The sequence below is a fragment of the Oncorhynchus clarkii genome, unplaced genomic scaffold (assembly GCF_045791955.1).
Source record: "Oncorhynchus clarkii lewisi isolate Uvic-CL-2024 unplaced genomic scaffold, UVic_Ocla_1.0 unplaced_contig_2275_pilon_pilon, whole genome shotgun sequence".
Classification (NCBI taxonomy): Eukaryota; Metazoa; Chordata; class Actinopteri; order Salmoniformes; family Salmonidae; genus Oncorhynchus; species Oncorhynchus clarkii.
Window position 1 is genome coordinate 1 of NW_027259994.1, and position 19,007 is coordinate 19,007.

General features: G+C 45.3%; 1 protein-coding gene across 1 annotated transcript; it reads right to left on the bottom strand.

The window, feature by feature from the left end:
- Positions 1-2,430: 2,430 nt before the first annotated feature.
- On the bottom strand, positions 2,431-7,832 carry LOC139401020 (little elongation complex subunit 1-like; the record flags this gene model as incomplete). Its single annotated transcript, XM_071145546.1, has 5 exons — positions 7,627-7,832; positions 7,448-7,506; positions 4,608-4,643; positions 2,683-2,700; positions 2,431-2,542 (listed from the first exon to the last, which is right to left on the bottom strand). Coding segments are annotated over exons 1-5 (306 nt in total), but the record flags the coding sequence as incomplete, so codon positions are not given.
- Between the last annotated feature and the right edge of the window lie 11,175 nt (positions 7,833-19,007).

Sequence of the window (19,007 nt, forward strand, 5' to 3'; positions counted from 1 at the left end):
AGGACAAATCAAATCAAATCAAATTTTATTTGTCACATACACATGGTTAGCAGATGTTAATGCGAGTGTAGCGAAATGCTTGTGCTTCTAGTTCCGACAATGCAGTAATAACAAGTAATCTAACTAACAATTCCAAAACTACTGTCTTGTACACAGTGTAAGGGGATAAAGAATATGTACATAAGGATATATGAATGAGTGATGGTACAGAGCAGCATAGGCAAGATACAGTAGATGGTATCGGGTACAGTATGTACAAATTAGATGAGTATGTAAACAAAGTGGTATAGTATAAAGTGGCTAGTGATACATGTATTACATAAGGATACCGTCGATGATATAGAGTACAGTATATACGTATGCGTATGAGATGAATAATGTAGGGTAAGTAACATTTATATAAGGTAGTATTGTTTAAAGTGGCTAGTGATATATTTACATCATTTCCCATCAATTCCCATTATTAAAGTGGCTGGAGTTGAGTCAGTGTCAGTGTGTTGGCAGCAGCCACTCAGTGTTAGTGGTGGCTGTTTAACAGTCTGATGGCCTTGAGATAGAAGCTGTTTTTCAGTCTCTCGGTCCCAGCTTTGATGCACCTGTACTGACCTCGCCTTCTGGATGATAGCGGGGTGAACAGGCAGTGGCTCGGGTGGTTGATGTCCTTGATGATCTTTATGGCCTTCCTGTGACACCGGGTGGTGTAGGTGTCCTGGAGGGCAGGTAGTTTGCCCCCGGTGATGCGTTGTGCAGACCTCACTACCCTCTGGAGAGCCTTACGGTTGAGGGCGGTGCAGTTGCCATACCAGGCGGTGATACAGCCCGCCAGGATGCTCTCGATTGTGCATCTGTAGAAGTTTGTGAGTGCTTTGGTGACAAGCCGAATTTCTTCAGCCTCCTGAGGTTGAAGAGGCGCTGCTGCGCCTTCTTCACGATGCTGTCTGTGTGAGTGGACCAATTCAGTTTGTCTGTGATGTGTATGCCGAGGAACTTAAAACTTGCTACCCTCTCCACTACTGTTCCATCGATGTGGATAGGGGGGTGTTCCCTCTGCTGTTTCCTGAAGTCCACAATCATCTCCTTAGTTTTGTTGACGTTGAGTGTGAGGTTGTTTTCCTGACACCACACTCCGAGGGCCCTCACCTCCTCCCTGTAGGCCGTCTCATCGTTGTTGGTAATCAAGCCTACCACTGTTGTGTCGTCCGCAAACTTGATGATTGAGTTGGAGGCGTGCGTGGCCACGCAGTCGTGGGTGAACAGGGAGTACAGGAGAGAGGGCTCAGAACGCAACCTTGTGGGGCCCCAGTGTTGAGGATCAGCGGGGAGGGAGATGTTGTTGCCTACCCTCACCACCTGGGGCGGCCCGTCAGGAAGTCCAGTACCCAGTTGCACAGGGCGGGGTCGAGACCCAGGGTCTCGAGCTTGATGACGAGCTTGGAGGGTACTATGGTGTTGAATGCCGAGCTGTAGTCGATGAACAGCATTCTCACATAGGTATTCCTCTTGTCCAGATGGGTTAGGGCAGTGTGCAGTGTGGTTGAGATTGCATCGTCTGTGGACCTATTTGGGCGGTAAGCAAATTGGAGTGGGTCTAGGGTGTCAGGTAGGGTGGAGGTGATATGGTCCTTGACTAGTCTCTCAAAGCACTTCATGATGACGGATGTGAGTGCTACGGGGCGTAGTCATTTAGCTCAGTTACCTTAGCTTTCTTGGGAACAGGAACAATGGTGGCCCTCTTGAAGCATGTGGGAACAGCAGACTGGTATAGGGATTGATTGAATATGTCCGTAAACACACCGGCCAGCTGGTCTGCGCATGCTCTGAGGGCGCGGCTGGGGATGCCATCTGGGCCTGCAGCCTTGCGAGGGTTAACACGTTTAAATGTCTTACTCACCTCGGCTGCAGTGAAGGAGAGACCGCATGTTTTCGTTGCAGGCCGTGTCAGTGGCACTGTATTGTCCTCAAAGCGGGCAAAAAAGTTATTTAGTCTGCCTGGGAGCAAGACATCCTGGTCCGTGACTGGGCTGGGTTTCTTCCTGTAGTCCGTGATTGACTGTAGACCCTGCCACATGCCTCTTGTGTCTGAGCCGTTGAATTGAGATTCTACTTTGTCTCTGTACTGGCGCTTAGCTTGTTTGATAGCCTTGCGGAGGGAATAGCTGCACTGTTTGTATTCGGTCATGTTACCAGACACCTTGCCCTGATTAAAAGCAGTGGTTCGCGCTTTCAGTTTCACACGAATGCTGCCATCAATCCACGGTTTCTGGTTAGGGAATGTTTTAATCGTTGCTATGGGAACGACATCTTCAACGCACGTTCTAATGAACAATAGGACACAGCTCTGTTAGAGCTCTCCAGGACACAGCTCTGTTAGAGCTCTCCAGGACACAACACTGTCATGATGAGTAGAACGGAGCATTTCACATCTCTTACCTGCTTAGCCTCCAGCTCTGCCCGCACGGCTTCGTACTCTGCATGTTGCTTTACCAGAGAAGCTACTTTCAACTGCAGATCATCAAGTTGTATACGCTGCTTACTGGTCTCCCTGGAACAATGTCGTGTGACAGAAACTAATGAACAACTTTATGTTGTCAACCATATAAGTTTCCATAACATGTCAAATACTCACAAAGACATAGAAGAGCATTTAGTAAAGAGGAACTGGAGAAATGAAATGTGTCATACCTCTGGGATGTCTGGAGCTGTAAACAAACTGTCAAGGAAAACACTTCATAATCCTGGAATTAAAGCAGAGGCCTTTTATCCAAAGCATTAATGCGTGCATACATTTTTAGGTACGGGTGGTTCTGGGAATCGAACACACTATCCTAGCGTTGCCAGCGCTACGCTCTATCAACTGAGCTAGACGAACACTTCTAACAACACTGACAGTAGTGCAATGGGGGTGGCAGGTAGCCTTGTGGGTAAGTCTGTTGGGCCAATGGGGGTGGCAGGTAGCCTTGTGGATAAGGCTGTTGGGCCAATGGGGTGGCAGGTAGCCTTGTGGATAAGGCTGTTGGGCCAATGGGGGTGGCAGGTAGCCTTGTGGATAAGGCTGTTGGGCCAATGGGGGTGGCAGGTAGCCTTGTGGATAAGACTGTTGGGCCAATGGGGGTGGCAGGTAGCCTTGTGGATAAGACTGTTGGGCCAATGGGGGTGGCAGGTAGCCTTGTGGATAAGGCTGTTGGGCCAATGGGGGTGGCAGGTAGCCTTGTGGATAAGACTGTTGGGCCAATGGGGGTGGCAGGTAGCCTTGTGGATAAGGCTGTTGGGCCAATGGGAGTGGCAGGTAGCCTTGTGGGTAGCCTTGTGGATAAGACTGTTGGGCCAATGGGGGTGGCAGGTAGCCTTGTGGATAAGGCTGTTGGGCCAAAGGGGGTGGCAGGTAGCCTTGTGGATAAGACTGTTGGGCCAATGGGGGTGGCAGGTAGCATTGTGGATAAGGCTGTTGGGCCAATGGGGGTGGCAGGTAGCCTTGTGGATAAGGCTGTTGGGCCAATGGGGGTGGCAGGTAGCCTTGTGGATAAGACTGTTGGGCCAATGGGGGTGGCAGGTAGCCTTGTGGATAAGGCTGTTGGGCCAATGGGGGTGGCAGGTAGCCTTGTGGATAAGGCTATTGGGCCAATGGGGGTGGCAGGTAGCCTTGTGGATAAGGCTGTTGGGCCAATGGGGGTGGCAGGTAGCCTTGTGGATAAGGCTGTTGGGCCAATGGGGGTGGCAGGTAGCCTTTACCTCAGTAAGGTCACCCCCATAGAATTCTAATGGTCACCCCCATAGAAGTCTAAATGGCCACTCCCATAGAAGTCTAAATGGCCACTCCCATAGAAGTCTAAATGGCCACTCCCATAGAAGTCTAAATGGCCACTCCCATAGAAGTCTAAATGGCCACTCCCATAGAAGTCTAAATGGCCACTCCCATAGAAGTCTAAATGGTCACTTCCACTAAGGACGAGGTCAGTACAATACATAATCACCTTGAACCTCTCATCCCACTGTAACCAGTGAAGTCAAAACAGACTTGTTATGATGGTGTTATATTGTAACACCAGTGAAGTCAAAACAGACTTGTTATGATGGTGTTATACTGTAACACCAGTGAAGTCAAAACAGACTTATTATGATGGTGTTATCTTGTAACACCAGTGACAGGAGTGAGAGTAGTGAAGTCGGAAATAGTGGCCATTAGTACCAGAGCCAGCCAATCAGAACAGTTTTCTGTTCTGTTCATTCCAAGGGAGGCACTGAGACCTAATTAATGACTGAAGAGAGGCTGAAGAGCATGAATGGCTGAGACCTAATGAATGACTGAAGAGAGGCTGAAGAGCATGAATGGCTGAGACCTAATTAATGACTGAAGAGAGGCTGAAGAGCATGAATGGCTGAGAACCTAATTAACGACTGAAGAGAGGCTGAAGAGCATGAATGGCTGAGTCCTAATGAATGACTGAAGACAGGCTGAAGAGCATGAATGGCTGAGACCTAATGAATGACTGAAGACAGGCTGAAGAGCATGAATGGCTGAGACCTAATTAATGACTGAAGAGAGGCTGAAGAGCATGAATGGCTGAGACCTAACAACTGAAGAGAGTGAATGGACTTTTGAAAGGATATCTTCACACTTCCCTTGATATTCACTCAGCAGGTGACTGAAAAAAAAAAAGTTAAACAGATTACATTAGTAGCCTACCGTTTCTAAAACATACCAGTCATTCACTCCACCTGTTACATTAAACATGGTAGGCCTAGCTACATAGCTACATGGTAGGCCTAGCTACATAGCTACATGGTAGGCCTAGCTACATAGCTACATGGTAGGCCTAGCTACATAGCTACATGGTAGGCCTAGCTACATAGCTACATGGTAGGCCTAGCTACATAGCTACATGGTAGGCCTAGCTACATAGCTACATGGTAGGCCTAGCTACATATGTGTTTAACATTGTCATTTTCAGTTCCAAAACACAGCTAGCTACATCAGATGAGTCTAGATAGAGTCTATGGGTCCTAGTCAGTCAAACCAGCCACCGGGTCAATGACAACACTGTTGCTGCTCTGTGACATGTGTAGCAGACAGACATATAGCTTTAACGTCGTGTCTGGCTCCGTTTCCACACAGATGTTTATTGACAAGTGGAATGAAACTGTCATCAGAATTCAGACAATGCAGGTTTGTTTTCAACTTCCAGGGAACCAGACTACAGAGTTTGATTGAATATCCCCCAGTCCTGATTATGTATGTAGTTAGCTGTTTGATTGAATAGCCCCCCACCCTGAGTATGTATGTAGTTAGCTGTTTGATTGAATAGCCCCCACCCTGAGTATGTATGTAGTTAGCTGTTTGATTGAATATCCCCCCACCCTGAGTATGTATGTAGTTAGCTGTTTGATTGAATAGCCCCCACCCTGAGTATGTATGTAGTTAGTTAGTTGTTTGATTGAATAGCCCCCACCCTGAGTATGTAGTTAGCTGTTTGATTGAATAGCCCCCCACCCTGAGTATGTAGTTAGCTGTTTGATTGAATAGCCCCCCACCCTGAGTATGTAGTTAGCTGTTTGATTGAATAGCCCCCACCCTGAGTATGTATGTAGTTAGTTAGCTGTTTGATTGAATAGCCCCCCCACCCTGAGTATATATGTAGTTAGTTAGCTGTTTGATTGAATAGCCCCCACCCTGAGTATATATGTAGTTAGTTAGCTGTTTGATTGAATAGCCCCCACCCTGAGTATGTAGTTAGCTGTTTGATTGAATAGCCCCCCACCCTGAGTATGTAGTTAGCTGTTTGATTGAATAGCCCCCCACCCTGAGTATGTAGTTAGCTGTTTGATTGAATAGCCCCCACCCTGAGTATGTATGTAGTTAGTTAGCTGTTTGATTGAATAGCCCCCACCCTGAGTATGTAGTTAGCTGTTTGATTGAATAGCCCCCACCCTGAGTATGTATGTAGTTAGTTAGCTGTTTGATTGAATAGCCCCCCACCCTGAGTATGTAGTTAGCTGTTTGATTGAATAGCCCCCCACCCTGAGTATATATGTAGTTAGTTAGCTGTTTGATTGAATAGCCCCCCACCCTGAGTATGTAGTTAGCTGTTTGATTGAATAGCCCCCCCACCCTGAGTATATATGTAGTTAGTTAGCTGTTTGATTGAATAGCCCCCACCCTGAGTATTTATGTAGTTAGTTAGCTGTTTGATTGAATAGCCCCCACCCTGAGTATGTAGTTAGCTGTTTGATTGAATAGCCCCCCACCCTGAGTATGTAGTTAGCTGTTTGATTGAATAGCCCCCCACCCTGAGTATGTAGTTAGCTGTTTGATTGAATAGCCCCCACCCTGAGTATGTATGTAGTTAGTTAGCTGTTTGATTGAATAGCCCCCACCCTGAGTATGTAGTTAGCTGTTTGATTGAATAGCCCCCACCCTGAGTATGTATGTAGTTAGTTAGCTGTTTGATTGAATAGCCCCCCACCCTGAGTATGTAGTTAGCTGTTTGATTGAATAGCCCCCCACCCTGAGTATGTATGTAGTTAGTTAGCTGTTTGATTGAATAGCCCCCCACCCTGAGTATGTAGTTAGCTGTTTGATTGAATAGCCCCCCACCCTGAGTATATATGTAGTTAGTTAGCTGTTTGATTGAATAGCCCCCCACCCTGAGTATGTAGTTAGCTGTTTGATTGAATAGCCCCCACCCTGAGTATATATGTAGTTAGTTAGCTGTTTGATTGAATAGCCCCCACCCTGAGTATGTATGTAGTTAGTTAGCTGTTTGATTGAATAGCCCCCACCCTGAGTATGTATGTAGTTAGTTAGCTGTATGATTGAATAGCCCCCACCCTGAGTATATATGTAGTTAGCTGTTTGATTGAATAGCCCCCACCCTGAGTATATATGTAGATAGCTGTTTGATTGAATAGCCCCCACCCTGAGTATGTATGTAGTTAGTTAGTTGTTTGATTGAATAGCCCCCACCCTGAGTATATATGTAGTTAGCTGTTTGATTGAATAGCCCCCACCCTGAGTATATATGTAGTTAGCTGTTTGATTGAATAGCCCCCACCCTGAGTATGTATGTAGTTAGTTAGTTGTTTGATTGAATAGCCCCCACCCTGAGTATGTATGTAGTTAGCTGTTTGATTGAATAGCCCCCCACCCTGAGTATATATGTAGTTAGCTGTTTGATTGAATAGCCCCCACCCTGAGTATATATGTAGATAGCTGTTTGATTGAATAGCCCCCACCCTGAGTATGTATGTAGTTAGCTGTTTGATTGAATAGCCCCCACCCTGAGTATGTATGTAGTTAGTTAGTTGTTTGATTGAATAGCCCCCACCCTGAGTATGTAGTTAGCTGTTTGATTGAATAGCCCCCACCCTGAGTATGTATGTAGTTAGCTGTGTTTTAGGGGCCTGTACAGCCTCATCTCATCACACAAGTCTAATAACGTTAGTTACTTACTCGGAGTCAATAGTTTTCTGTTTCAAAACCAGGAGAGCTGCCACATATTCGTTTAGGTTCTACAATGAGAGAGAGGATGGATTGTCCGTCAGTATAGTTTGGTGAAATATTAGCTAACTATCTTTTTCTCCAGGTTTGAAGCAAGCATAGACCAGTAGCCAGAGCCTTTCTCTCCTCACCTGGTGAAGCACAGTGCAGTTTTGACAGGCTCCAGTAGTTGCTCCTGAAGCGATTTTGGAAAGATTCTCCCCCGGCATCATGATAAGTCGTCACAGTTACTGTCCAATATCCCAAACTAGTAATGTCAAAATAGAACTACTGACATTAAAAACACAAACACTTGACAACAAATTCGGCATGACACAAACGCACTGTCCCACGTTGACTCAGGACCCAAAATATACACGGGGTTGTCTATAGAAATGCCGGTCTGAAAAAGTCAGACCTTAGCGATATATTTTTTCAGATTTTTTATACATTACATTTTTGTATTATTATTATAAACAACAAATCAATACAAAAAAAGTACATGGGGGAACACAAGCATATATAAAGAATATCCCAAGAACAATTGGGCTAGGGGAGGGGCTGGAGGCGGGGCTGGGGGCGGGGCTTGGGGGTACAATTATCACGTTACACAACGACCTCAAGGGGAATATACACGTTTATCATTCTAACAGCTTATTTGTTGTATTTAGTTGTCTTAAAATAAAGTTCCATTTATTTTAATGTAATGTAAAATGTGGTGTTTTGTTTGTAAATTTACATTTGTGAATATGGCCAAAAGAATAATGAAATTAATTGTATCAACTTATTTCTATCGTAGGTAAATAATCCAAGCAGTACATCTCTCCACAGTAGTGTAAAATCTTCATAAATGTGTTTGATTATAAATCTACTGATGTCTTATTCCTTAAATGTATAAAATACCGAAAAAGATACAACACTGTTTCTGGGTGGTCATTACAAAAGATACAACACTGTTTCTGGGTGGTCATTACAAAAGATACAACACTGTTTCTGGGTGGTCATTACAAAAGGTACAACACTGTTTCTGGGTGGTCATTACAAAAGGTACAACACTGTTTCTGGGTGGTCATTACAAAAGATACAACACTGTTTCTGGGTGGTCATTACAAAAGATACAACACTGTTTCTGGGTGGTCATTACAAAAGATACAACACTGTTTCTGGGTGGTCATTACAAAAGATACAACACTGTTTCTGGGTGGTCATTACAAAAGGTACCATTTGAATTTATATTTTCTTAAAATTTCTTCATGATATGGTGGTTGGCAGGATAATATTTATTAATCATTTTTAAAGAAACTTCCTTAATTTTGTTAATAAGTAGGTATGTGTGTGGCAATATCCAAACTTTTTTCCAACAGACATGATCAATAAAACCGTTCCAATATGGCATGACATAAGGAATAGATACAACATCCTGTTGAAACAAGGTTCCTATAGTTCTATTGTTGTTGAATGGACCAACATGCCATAAGGTATTGATGCAACATCCTGTTGAAACAAGGTTCCTATAGTTCTATTGTTGTTGAACAGACCAACAGAAAAACTCATCTCTCCTGCTGATGAGTCAACATGGTTAATCATAGGTATGTTCTGAGGGTCAGGTCTTGACGGGATCAGGTCTTAACGGGGTCAGGTCTTGACGGGGTCAGGTCTTGACGGGGTCAGGTCTTGACGGGGTCAGGTCTTGACGGGGTCAGGTCTTGACGGGGTCAGGTCTTGACGGGGTCAGGTCTTGACGGGGTCAGGTCTTGACGGGGTCAGGTCTTGACGGGGTCAGGTCTTAACGGGGTCAGGTCTTGACGGGGTCAGGTCTTGACGGGGTCAGGTCTTTACGGGGTCAGGTCTTGACGGGGTCAGGTCTTGACGGGGTCAGGTCTTGACGGGGTCAGGTCTTGACGGGGTCAGGTCTTGACGGGGTCAGGTCTTGACGGGGTCAGGTATTGACGGGGTCAGGTCTTGACGGCGTCAGGTCTTGACGGGGTCAGGTCTTGACGGGGTCAGGTCTTGACGGGGTCAGGTTCCTGAATAATACAGCAACACCAGAGGGAATGGCATCTAAAACAATCACAACACTTTTAGGTGTTACAGGGACCTTGTAAAGGAATAAGAATTCCTTATAACTAAGTAAAAGACCCTCTGAATTTACCAGTTGGCTCACCAATAGCATATTATTTCAGAACCAATATTCTAAAAACAAACAAGTGTTTTTATACAATATGTCCCGATTATTCCATATATAAAATCTGTGCTTATTAATTAAGGACCATGACTAGAAAACCTGCTGATGAAAAACAGAGAGTTTCACTAGAAAACCTGCTGATGAAAAACAGAGAGTTTCACTAGAAAACATGCTGATGAAAAACAGAGAGTTTCACTAGAAAACATGCTGATGAAAAACAGAGAGTTTCACTAGAAAACATGCTGATGAAAAACAGAGAGTTTCACTAGAAAACATGCTGATGAAAAACAGAGAGTTTCACTAGAAAACATGCTGATGAAAAACAGAGAGTTTCACTAGAAAACATGCTGATGAAAAACAGAGAGTTTCACTAGAAAACCTGCTGATGAAAAACAGAGAGTTTCACTAGAAAACATGCTGATGAAAAACAGAGAGTTTCACTAGAAACCTGCTGATGAAAAACAGAGAGTTTCACTAGAAAACATGCTGATGAAAAACAGAGAGTTTCACTAGAAAACATGCTGATGAAAAACAGAGAGTTTCACTAGAAAACATGCTGATGAAAAACAGAGAGTTTCACTAGAAAACATGCTGATGAAAAACAGAGAGTTTCACTAGAAAACATGCTGATGAAAAACAGAGAGTTTCACTAGAAAACATGCTGATGAAAAACAGAGAGTTTCACTAGAAAACATGCTGATGAAAAACAGAGAGTTTCACTAGAAAACATGCTGATGAAAAACAGAGAGTTTCACTAGAAAACCTGCTGATGAAAAACAGAGAGTTTCACTAGAAAACATGCTGATGAAAAACAGAGAGTTTCACTAGAAAACATGCTGATGAAAAGCAGAGAGTTTCACTAGAAACCTGCTGATGAAAAACAGAGAGTTTCACTAGAAAACATGCTGATGAAAAACAGAGAGTTTCACTAGAAAACATGCTGATGAAAAACAGAGAGTTTCACTAGAAAACATGCTGATGAAAAACAGAGAGTTTCACTAGAAAACATGCTGATGAAAAACAGAGAGTTTCACTAGAAAACATGCTGATGAAAAACAGAGAGTTTCACTAGAACTTTGACAATATTCTAATTCCAAACCAACAGGACATCAAGGCCACCGAAAGCAGAGAACACAGGAGTACAGTTCCACATAGAAGTGGGTCTTCTTAGGAATTGTTTTATCCAATTGATCTCAAAAGTATTATTTAAGGTAGTAAAGTCCAGAAAATTCAACCCACCATTCTCATGTGTTCATTACAACAGCTTTCCTAGCGTAACGGGTACGGTTTCTCCACAGAAAGTTGAAAAGCATCTGTTCTATCTCCTTGCTGATTTTACCGTCAAGATATAAAGATAGCGTATGTTAGTCTAGAGATACCTTCAGCCTTGATTATTAGGACTCTTCCTTTTAAAGAGAAGTCCCTCTGTAGCCATTGATTTAGCTTCTTCTGTTTAAAAAAGAACAAGATGGTTAAAATGTAGTAAGCCTGTAGACTTCTGATCCTTAGTGACGGTTATGCCTAAATGTGTAATATATTCTTTCACTGGAAAACCATCATATGTCACAATCTTTGACAGCCATGAGTTCACATGTATTCATGTTAAGACATAATAAATGACACATCACATTGTTTGAATTGGTCATCTGACTAGTGTCTTTCAGAACAAGTGTAGTATCGTCAGCCAGCTGGCTTATAATAATTTCTTTACCATCTATGGAAATACCTTGTACTGGACTATTTAAATCATTTGTAAGAAGTTGTGTGATTAATAAAAACAGATACAGTGAGATAGGACAACTTGACCTAGTTCCTCTCTTCAACTCAAATCTAGGTGAGGGGCCATGTTTCAGTTTGATAGAGCTGTTACCATTCGTATTGAGAGTTTTAATAGCCTTACAGAAAAAATCCCCAAAGCCAAATGTCTCAAGGGAGTGGAAGAGGAACTGATGCTCTACTGTGTCAAATGCTTTATAAAAATAATATGAAGCTATCCTCAGTTAGCAGGTCTGAGTAGTCAATAAAAATAATACGAAGCTATCCTCTGTTATCAGGTCTGAGTAGTCAATAAAAATAATACGAAGCTATCCTCTGTTATCAGGTCTGAGTAGTCAATAAAAATAATACGAAGCTATACACTGTTATCAGGTCTGAGTAGTCAATAAAAATAATACGAAGCTATCCACTGTTATCAGGTCTGAGTAGTCAATAAAAATAATACGAAGCTATCCTCTGTTCTCAGGTCTGAGTAGTCAAGCTTGTATAATACTAGTCTGATATTGTTAGAAATATGTCTGTTCCTCATAAAGCCAGCCTGTGTTTCATCAATGACTGCATCCAGGACTTTAATTATTTGTGCAAGTAGTAAGGCTAATATCTTGTAGTCATTATTGTGTCTGGAACCTGTTGTGTTACTCCAAGTGAATGATCTGTCGGCCAGAAACCTCTCTCTCCGTAAGATCAAACTTTTCCGTGAAAAAGTATTAAACCCAAATTCTGATTGGTTGGCCTATCAGGGGGCCATCTATCAGATGAATTATTTATAGTAATGTTCAAGTCCCCTCCTATCAATAATAACGAATTGGGACATTTAGATAACCAATGAACATACATATTTATGTTTCTCTACAGATTCAAGCAACTCATCATTCTCATGTTTGGTGTTGTACCCGTAGAAGTTTACAGGAATGAGCGTAATGTCATTGTAACTGATCACAAGATAAGTAAACAAAGGGGTCACAGTCCGAGTGTAGAATATTACCACCAAAGGTATTTTTCATTGTAATGACCCCAGTGGAGCGTTCAGAAGTTGGAATCAGCAGAATTTGAGCGCGACTCCTAAAAAATATCTATATTTTTCCCGAAGTTGTTTAGCAAATTAAAATAAGGCCTTGTGCTTCACATTGTTTCGCAACCCCCAGACCTTAGCATTTTTAAAATCAGTTTCTAAAACCAGAGGCGCTGCATTGCGAGACTTGTGGGAACGCTTGGGAAGTGGACCACATATGATCCATTATATTGATAGGTGAGATTTAGGACTTTGTGGCGGTGGTAACTAGTGACGACCAGGCACAACTTCGATATCAAGTGTTTTTTTTTCTCAAAGTTGCCGGGATGTCACGTGTCCTACTTATATCAGTACCCGCATAGAAACCTAATCATTACGATACGTCTATTCGAGCAAATAAGCCATTAAATTTTTTGTCAACCATATTCGACACTGTCATTGATCTCCATAAAAAAAACTCCTCGCTTGGTGAGCGGAAACAACGCCACCTACTGGAGAAGACAGATTTTGGTCCCAGCTTCGCCTCTTCCTCTCAGAGAAGACCAAGCAGGACGTTCTTCTTCTTCGGTGGAGTTTAACGGCGGTTGGCATCCAATATGTTGCATTACCGCCACCAACTGAACTATAGTATAAACCCATTCAACTTTGTGACGGAAAAAGGCAAACGGGAAAAATACAATATACATTTAAATGTTTTAATTAAGCCTTATTTTACAGGGTAAGTTGACTGAGAACACATTCTCATTTACAGCAATGACCTGGGGAATAGTTACAGGCGAGAGGAGGGGGGATGAATGAGCCAATTGGAAGCTGGGGATGATTTTGTAGCCGTGATGGTACCAACTAGCCCTCATTAAAACCCACCACCTTATTCCACTACTTTAACCCCATCTAATCCTACCCCAGGCCAACGACCTGAGAGGACAGACCTTGTTCCACTAGAGGACAGACTTTATTCCACAAGAGGACAGACTTTATTCCACAAGAGGACAGACTTTATTCCACAAGAGGACAGACTTTATTCCACTTGAGAGGACAGACCTTATTCCACAAGAGAACAGACCTTATTCCTCAAGAGGACAGACCTTATTCCACTAGAGAGGACAGACCTTATTCCACTAGAGAGGACAGACCTTATTCCACTAGAGAGGACAGACCTTATTCCACTAGAGAGGACGGACCTTATTCCACTAGAGAGGACGGACCTTATTCCACTAGAGAGGACAGACCTTATTCCACTAGAGGACAGACCTTATTCCACTAGAGAGGACTGACCTTATTCCACTAGAGATAACAAACCTTTTTCCACTACTTTAACCCTATCTGATCCTACTTCAGGCCAACAACCCTTGTCACCTCAACATACCACATCTCATGCACTACTCTGACCCTGGTCACCTCAACATACCACGTCTCCAGCACTACTCTGACCCTGGTCACCTCAACATACCACGTCTCCAGCACTACTCTGACCCTGGCCACCTCAACCTGCCTCTCTCACCTTTAATCACTCCACTTGTATTGTGCGACAGCTAATAACAGTCAATTGTACTAAAATGTTAGTGTTACAATAATTATTTAATCTATTTTAATTACGTATTATATAATAATATCAGCCATTGCTTAGAAATTAACATTACTCTCTCTATTTTACATAGTTTTCCGATGAGTGCTTTTATTTTGAAGCCCAAAACCGGAAGTGACGTTGACTCTACGTCCTGTTTTCTAAACGCATAGAATACACTGCTAGTTTATAAGCTTCATTTAGCTGTTCACTACGAAGTTTAAAATGTCTAGAATAGAACTATTACGGTCGTTTTTCAACCAGAGATTAGCAGCTGCTGCCGAAGAGATATTCCGGGTCGTGGAGAAAACGATAGCCGAGTATCAGGACGAGATGTCCCGCTCGGAAGAGAGGAACAGCCGTCTACAGAAGCTGCTCGATATCACTATTAAACCAGAAATAAAGTTGTATAGAGCAGGTTTGTGAATGATTTACTAGATATGTTTACATTGTTAGTAGGTAGATGTTAGTTAGCTTCTAGATGCCGTCGCCCCCTCAGTGGACCAGGGCCCTTATCCACAAAGCATCTTAGAGTAGGAGTATCTTATCTGGGATCCGTTTTCCCGTTAGATTATATCGACAGATCCCAGATCAGCACTGCTGCTCTGTGATGCTTTGTGTAAATGTGCCCAGAGTTAATGTAGTGTTTCCCCGTTCAGCAGTGCCTATTGATGAGTTTCAATCTTCCGGGTGAGTTTTGTTGTTCGGTCTGAACGAGAACAGACATAGCTTGGGATACGGTTTTGGAAACAAGGAACTTATCTTTTATATCAGCAATAAATACTTTCTCAAAAAGCATAAAGTTAAATAGAGTACCACAGTGTGAGTCATAATACCCATAAAACCTAGCAGTCAAAAAAAGAAAATGGTTCCAATTGTTTTTCCACAATGTTTCCCATAGTGGATTTTAGAAACATTTAAATTAAGGGCTGTGTTTCGTGTAGGCCTACCCTGTGGTAACATTTAGATAATAATGTAAATGAAAGGGATAACGAATCCAGTTTAACGAATCCAGTTTGTGTCATCTGTTTCGGGAAAGTACCAGCGTAACTCCGATGCTTCGCTATATCACATTTGACATTGTCCGTTAGCTCGAGCTAATTTACACACAAAATCCTGCAGTGATGGAAAGACCTGTGTGTTGTTAATGCAGACAGAGAAGAGCTCATTCAGGTCAGAAAAAACATCCCCCAGATAGGCCAGTCGTGTGAGAAACTCGTCATCATGCAAGCAGTCAGACAAGTGAAAACTATGGTCAGTAAAGAAAACTTTAAGCTCGTCTCTGAATTTAAAAAAAACGTGCCAATACTTCCCCCCTTGATAACCAGCGCTCTTCTGTATGTTGTAAAACGGTCACATGGTCGCTGCCCATATCATTGCAAAGTGCAGAAAATATACGAGAGTTCAGGGGTCTTGCTTTAACAAAGTTAACCATTTTCACTGTGGTGTCCAAAACGTCTTTCAAGCTGTCAGGCATTCCCTTGGCAGCAAGAGCCTCTTAGTGGATGCTGCAGTGTACCCAAGAGCCTCTCGGTGGATGCTGCAGTCTACCCAAGAGCCTCTCAGGGGATGCTGCAGTCTACCCAAGAGCCTCTCGGTGGATGCTGCAGTCTACCCAAGAGCCTCTCAGGGGATGTTGCAGTCTACCCAAGAGCGTCTCGGGGGATGATGCAGTGTACCCAAGAGCCTCTCGGTGGATGTTGCAGTCTACCCAAGAGCCTCTCAGGGGATGCTGCAGTCTACCCAAGAGCCTCTAGGTGGATGCTGTAGTGTACCCAAGAGCCTCTCGGGGGATGCTGCAGTGTACCCAAGAGCCTCTCGGTGGATGTTGCAGTCTACCCAAGAGCCTCTTCGGGGGATGCTGCAGTGTACCCAAGAGCCTCTCTGTGGATGTTGCAGTCTACCCAAGAGCCTCTCGGGGGATGCTGCAGTGTACCCAAGAGCCTCTTGGTGGATGCTGCAGTGTACCCAAGAGCCTCTCAGTGGATGTTGCAGTCTACCCAAGAGCCTCTGGGTGGATGTTGCAGTGTACCCAAGAGCCTCTCGGTGGATGTTGCAGTCTACCCAAGAGCCTCTAGGTTGATGCTGCAGTCTACCCAAGAGCCTCTTGGTGGATGCTGCAGTGTACCCAAGAGCCTCTCAGTGGATGTTGCAGTCTAACCAAGAGCCTCTCGGGGGATGCTGCAGTGTACCCAAGAGCCTCTCGGTGGATTTTGCAGTCTACCCAAGAGCCTCTCGGGGGATGCTGCAGTCTACCCAAGAGCCTCTGGGTGGATGTTGCAGTCTACCCAAGAGCCTCTCGGTGGATGCTACAGTCTACCCAAGAGCCTCTCGGTGGATGTTGCAGTCTACCCAAGAGCCTCTCGGTGGATGCTGTAGTGTACCCAAGAGCCTCTGGGTGGATGCTGCAGTGTACCCAAGAGCCTCTGGGTGGATGCTGCAGTGTACCCAAGAGCCTCTGGGTGGATGTTGCAGTGTACCCAAGAGCCTCTCGGTGGATGTTGCAGTCTACCCAAGAGCCTCTAGGTTGATGCTGCAGTCTACCCAAGAGCCTTTAGGTTGATACTGCAGTCTACCCAAGAGCCTCTAGGTTGATACTGCAGTCTACCCAAGAGCCTCTCGGTGGATGCTGTAGTGTACCCAAGAGCCTCTGGGTGGATGCTGCAGTGTACCCAAGAGCTTCTGGGTGGATGCTGCAGTGTACCCAAGAGCATCTGGGTGGATGTTGCAGTGTACCCAAGAGCCTCTCGGTGGATGTTGCAGTCTACCCAAGAGCCTCTAGGTTGATGCTGCAGTCTACCCAAGAGCCTTTAGGTTGATACTGCAGTCTACCCAAGAGCCTCTGGGTGGATGTTGCAGTCTACCCAAGAGCCTCTCGGGGGATGCTGCAGTGTACCCAAGAGCCTCTCGGTGGATGTTGCAATCTACCCAAGAGCCTCTAGGTGGATGCTGCAGTGTACCCAAGAGCCTCTGGGTGGATGTTGCAGTCTACCCAAGAGCCTCTGGGTGGATGTTGCAGTGTACCCAAGAGCCTCTCGGTGGATGTTGCAGTCTACCCAAGAGCCTCTAGGTTGATGCTGCAGTGTACCCAAGAGCCTCTGGGGGGATGCTGCAGTGTACCCAAGAGCCTTTCGGTGGATGTTGCAGTCTACCCAAGAGCCTCTCGGGGGATGCTGTAGTGTACCCAAGAGCCTCTAGGTTGATGCTGCAGTCTACCCAAGAGCCTCTAGGTTGATGCTGCAGTCTACCCATAGCCTTTAGGTTGATACTGCAGTCTACCCAAGAGCCTCTCTGGGGATGCTGCAGTCTACCCAAGAGCCTCTGGGTGGATGTTGCAGTCTACCCAAGAGCCTCTCGGTGGATGCTACAGTCTACCCAAGAGCCTCTCGGTGGATTTTGCAGTCTACCCAAGAGCCTCTCGGTGGATGCTGTAGTGTACCCAAGAGCCTCTGGGTGGATGCTGCAGTGTACCCAAGAGCTTCTGGGTGGATGCTGCAGTGTACCCAAGAGCTTCTGGGTGGATGTTGCAGTGTACCCAAGAGCCTCTCGGTGGATGTTGCAGTCTACCCAAGAGCCTCTAGGTTGATGCTGCAGTCTACCCAAGAGCCTTTAGGTTGATACTGCAGTCTACCCAAGAGCCTCTGGGTGGATGTTGCAGTCACCCAAGAGCCTCTCGGGGGATGCTGCAGTGTACCCAAGAGCCTCTCGGTGGATGTTGCAATCTACCCAAGAGCCTCTAGGTGGATGCTGCAGTGTACCCAAGAGCCTCTGGGTGGATGTTGCAGTCTACCCAAGAGCCTCTGGGTGGATGTTGCAGTGTACCCAAGAGCCTCTCGGTGGATGTTGCAGTCTACCCAAGAGCCTCTAGGTTGATGCTGCAGTCTACCCAAGAGCCTCTTGGTGGATGCTGCAGTGTACCCAAGAGCCTCTCATTGGATGTTGCAGTCTACCCAAGAGCCTCTCGGTGGATGCTGTAGTGTACCCAAGAGCCTTTCGGTGGATGTTGCAGTCTACCCAAGAGCCTCTCGGGGGATGCTGCAGTCTACCCAAGAGCCTCTGGGTGGATGTTGCAGTCTACCCAAGAGCCTCTGGGTGGATGTTGCAGTCTACCCAAGAGCCTCTCGGGGGATGCTGCAGTGTACCCAAGAGCCTTTCGGTGGATGTTGCAGTCTACCCAAGAGCCTCTCGGGGGATGCTGTAGTGTACCCAAGAGCCTCTGGGTGGATGCTGCAGTGTACCCAAGAGCCTCTCTGTGGATGTTGCAGTCTACCCAAGAGCCTCTTGGTGGATGCTGTAGTGTACCCAAGAGCCTCTGGGGGGATGCTGCAGTGTACCCAAGAGCCTTTCGGTGGATGTTGCAGTCTACCCAAGAGCCTCTCGGGGGATGCTGTAGTGTACCCAAGAGCCTCTGGGTGGATGCTGCAGTGTACCCAAGAGCCTCTCTGTGGATGTTGCAGTCTACCCAAGAGCCTCTTGGTGGATGCTGTAGTGTACCCAAGAGCCTCTTGGTGGATGCTGCAGTGTACCCAAGAGCCTCTGGGTGGATGTTGCAGTGTACCCAAGAGCCTCTCGGTGGATGTTGCAGTCTACCCAAGAGCCTCTAGGTTGATGCTGCAGTCTACCCAAGAGCCTTTAGGTTGATACTGCAGTCTACCCAAGAGCCTCTAGGTTGATACTGCAGTCTACCCAAGAGCCTCTCGGTGGATGCTGCAGTCTACCCAAGAGCCTTTAGGTTGATACTGCAGTCTACCCAAGAGCCTCCCCGGTGGATGCTGCAGTGTACCCCAAGAGCCTCTCGGTGGATGCTGCAGTGTACCCAAGAGCCTCTTGGTGGATGCTGCAGTGTACCCCAAGAGCCTCCCGGTGGATGCTGCAGTCTACCCAAGTGGCGTCGGGAGCAACTGTTGCAGGCGTGTTACCACTCCACTATGTCTCCCTGTCATGGCTTTTACACCATCAGTACAGATACCAACATGAGCAGCAGCTACGTCTGGCA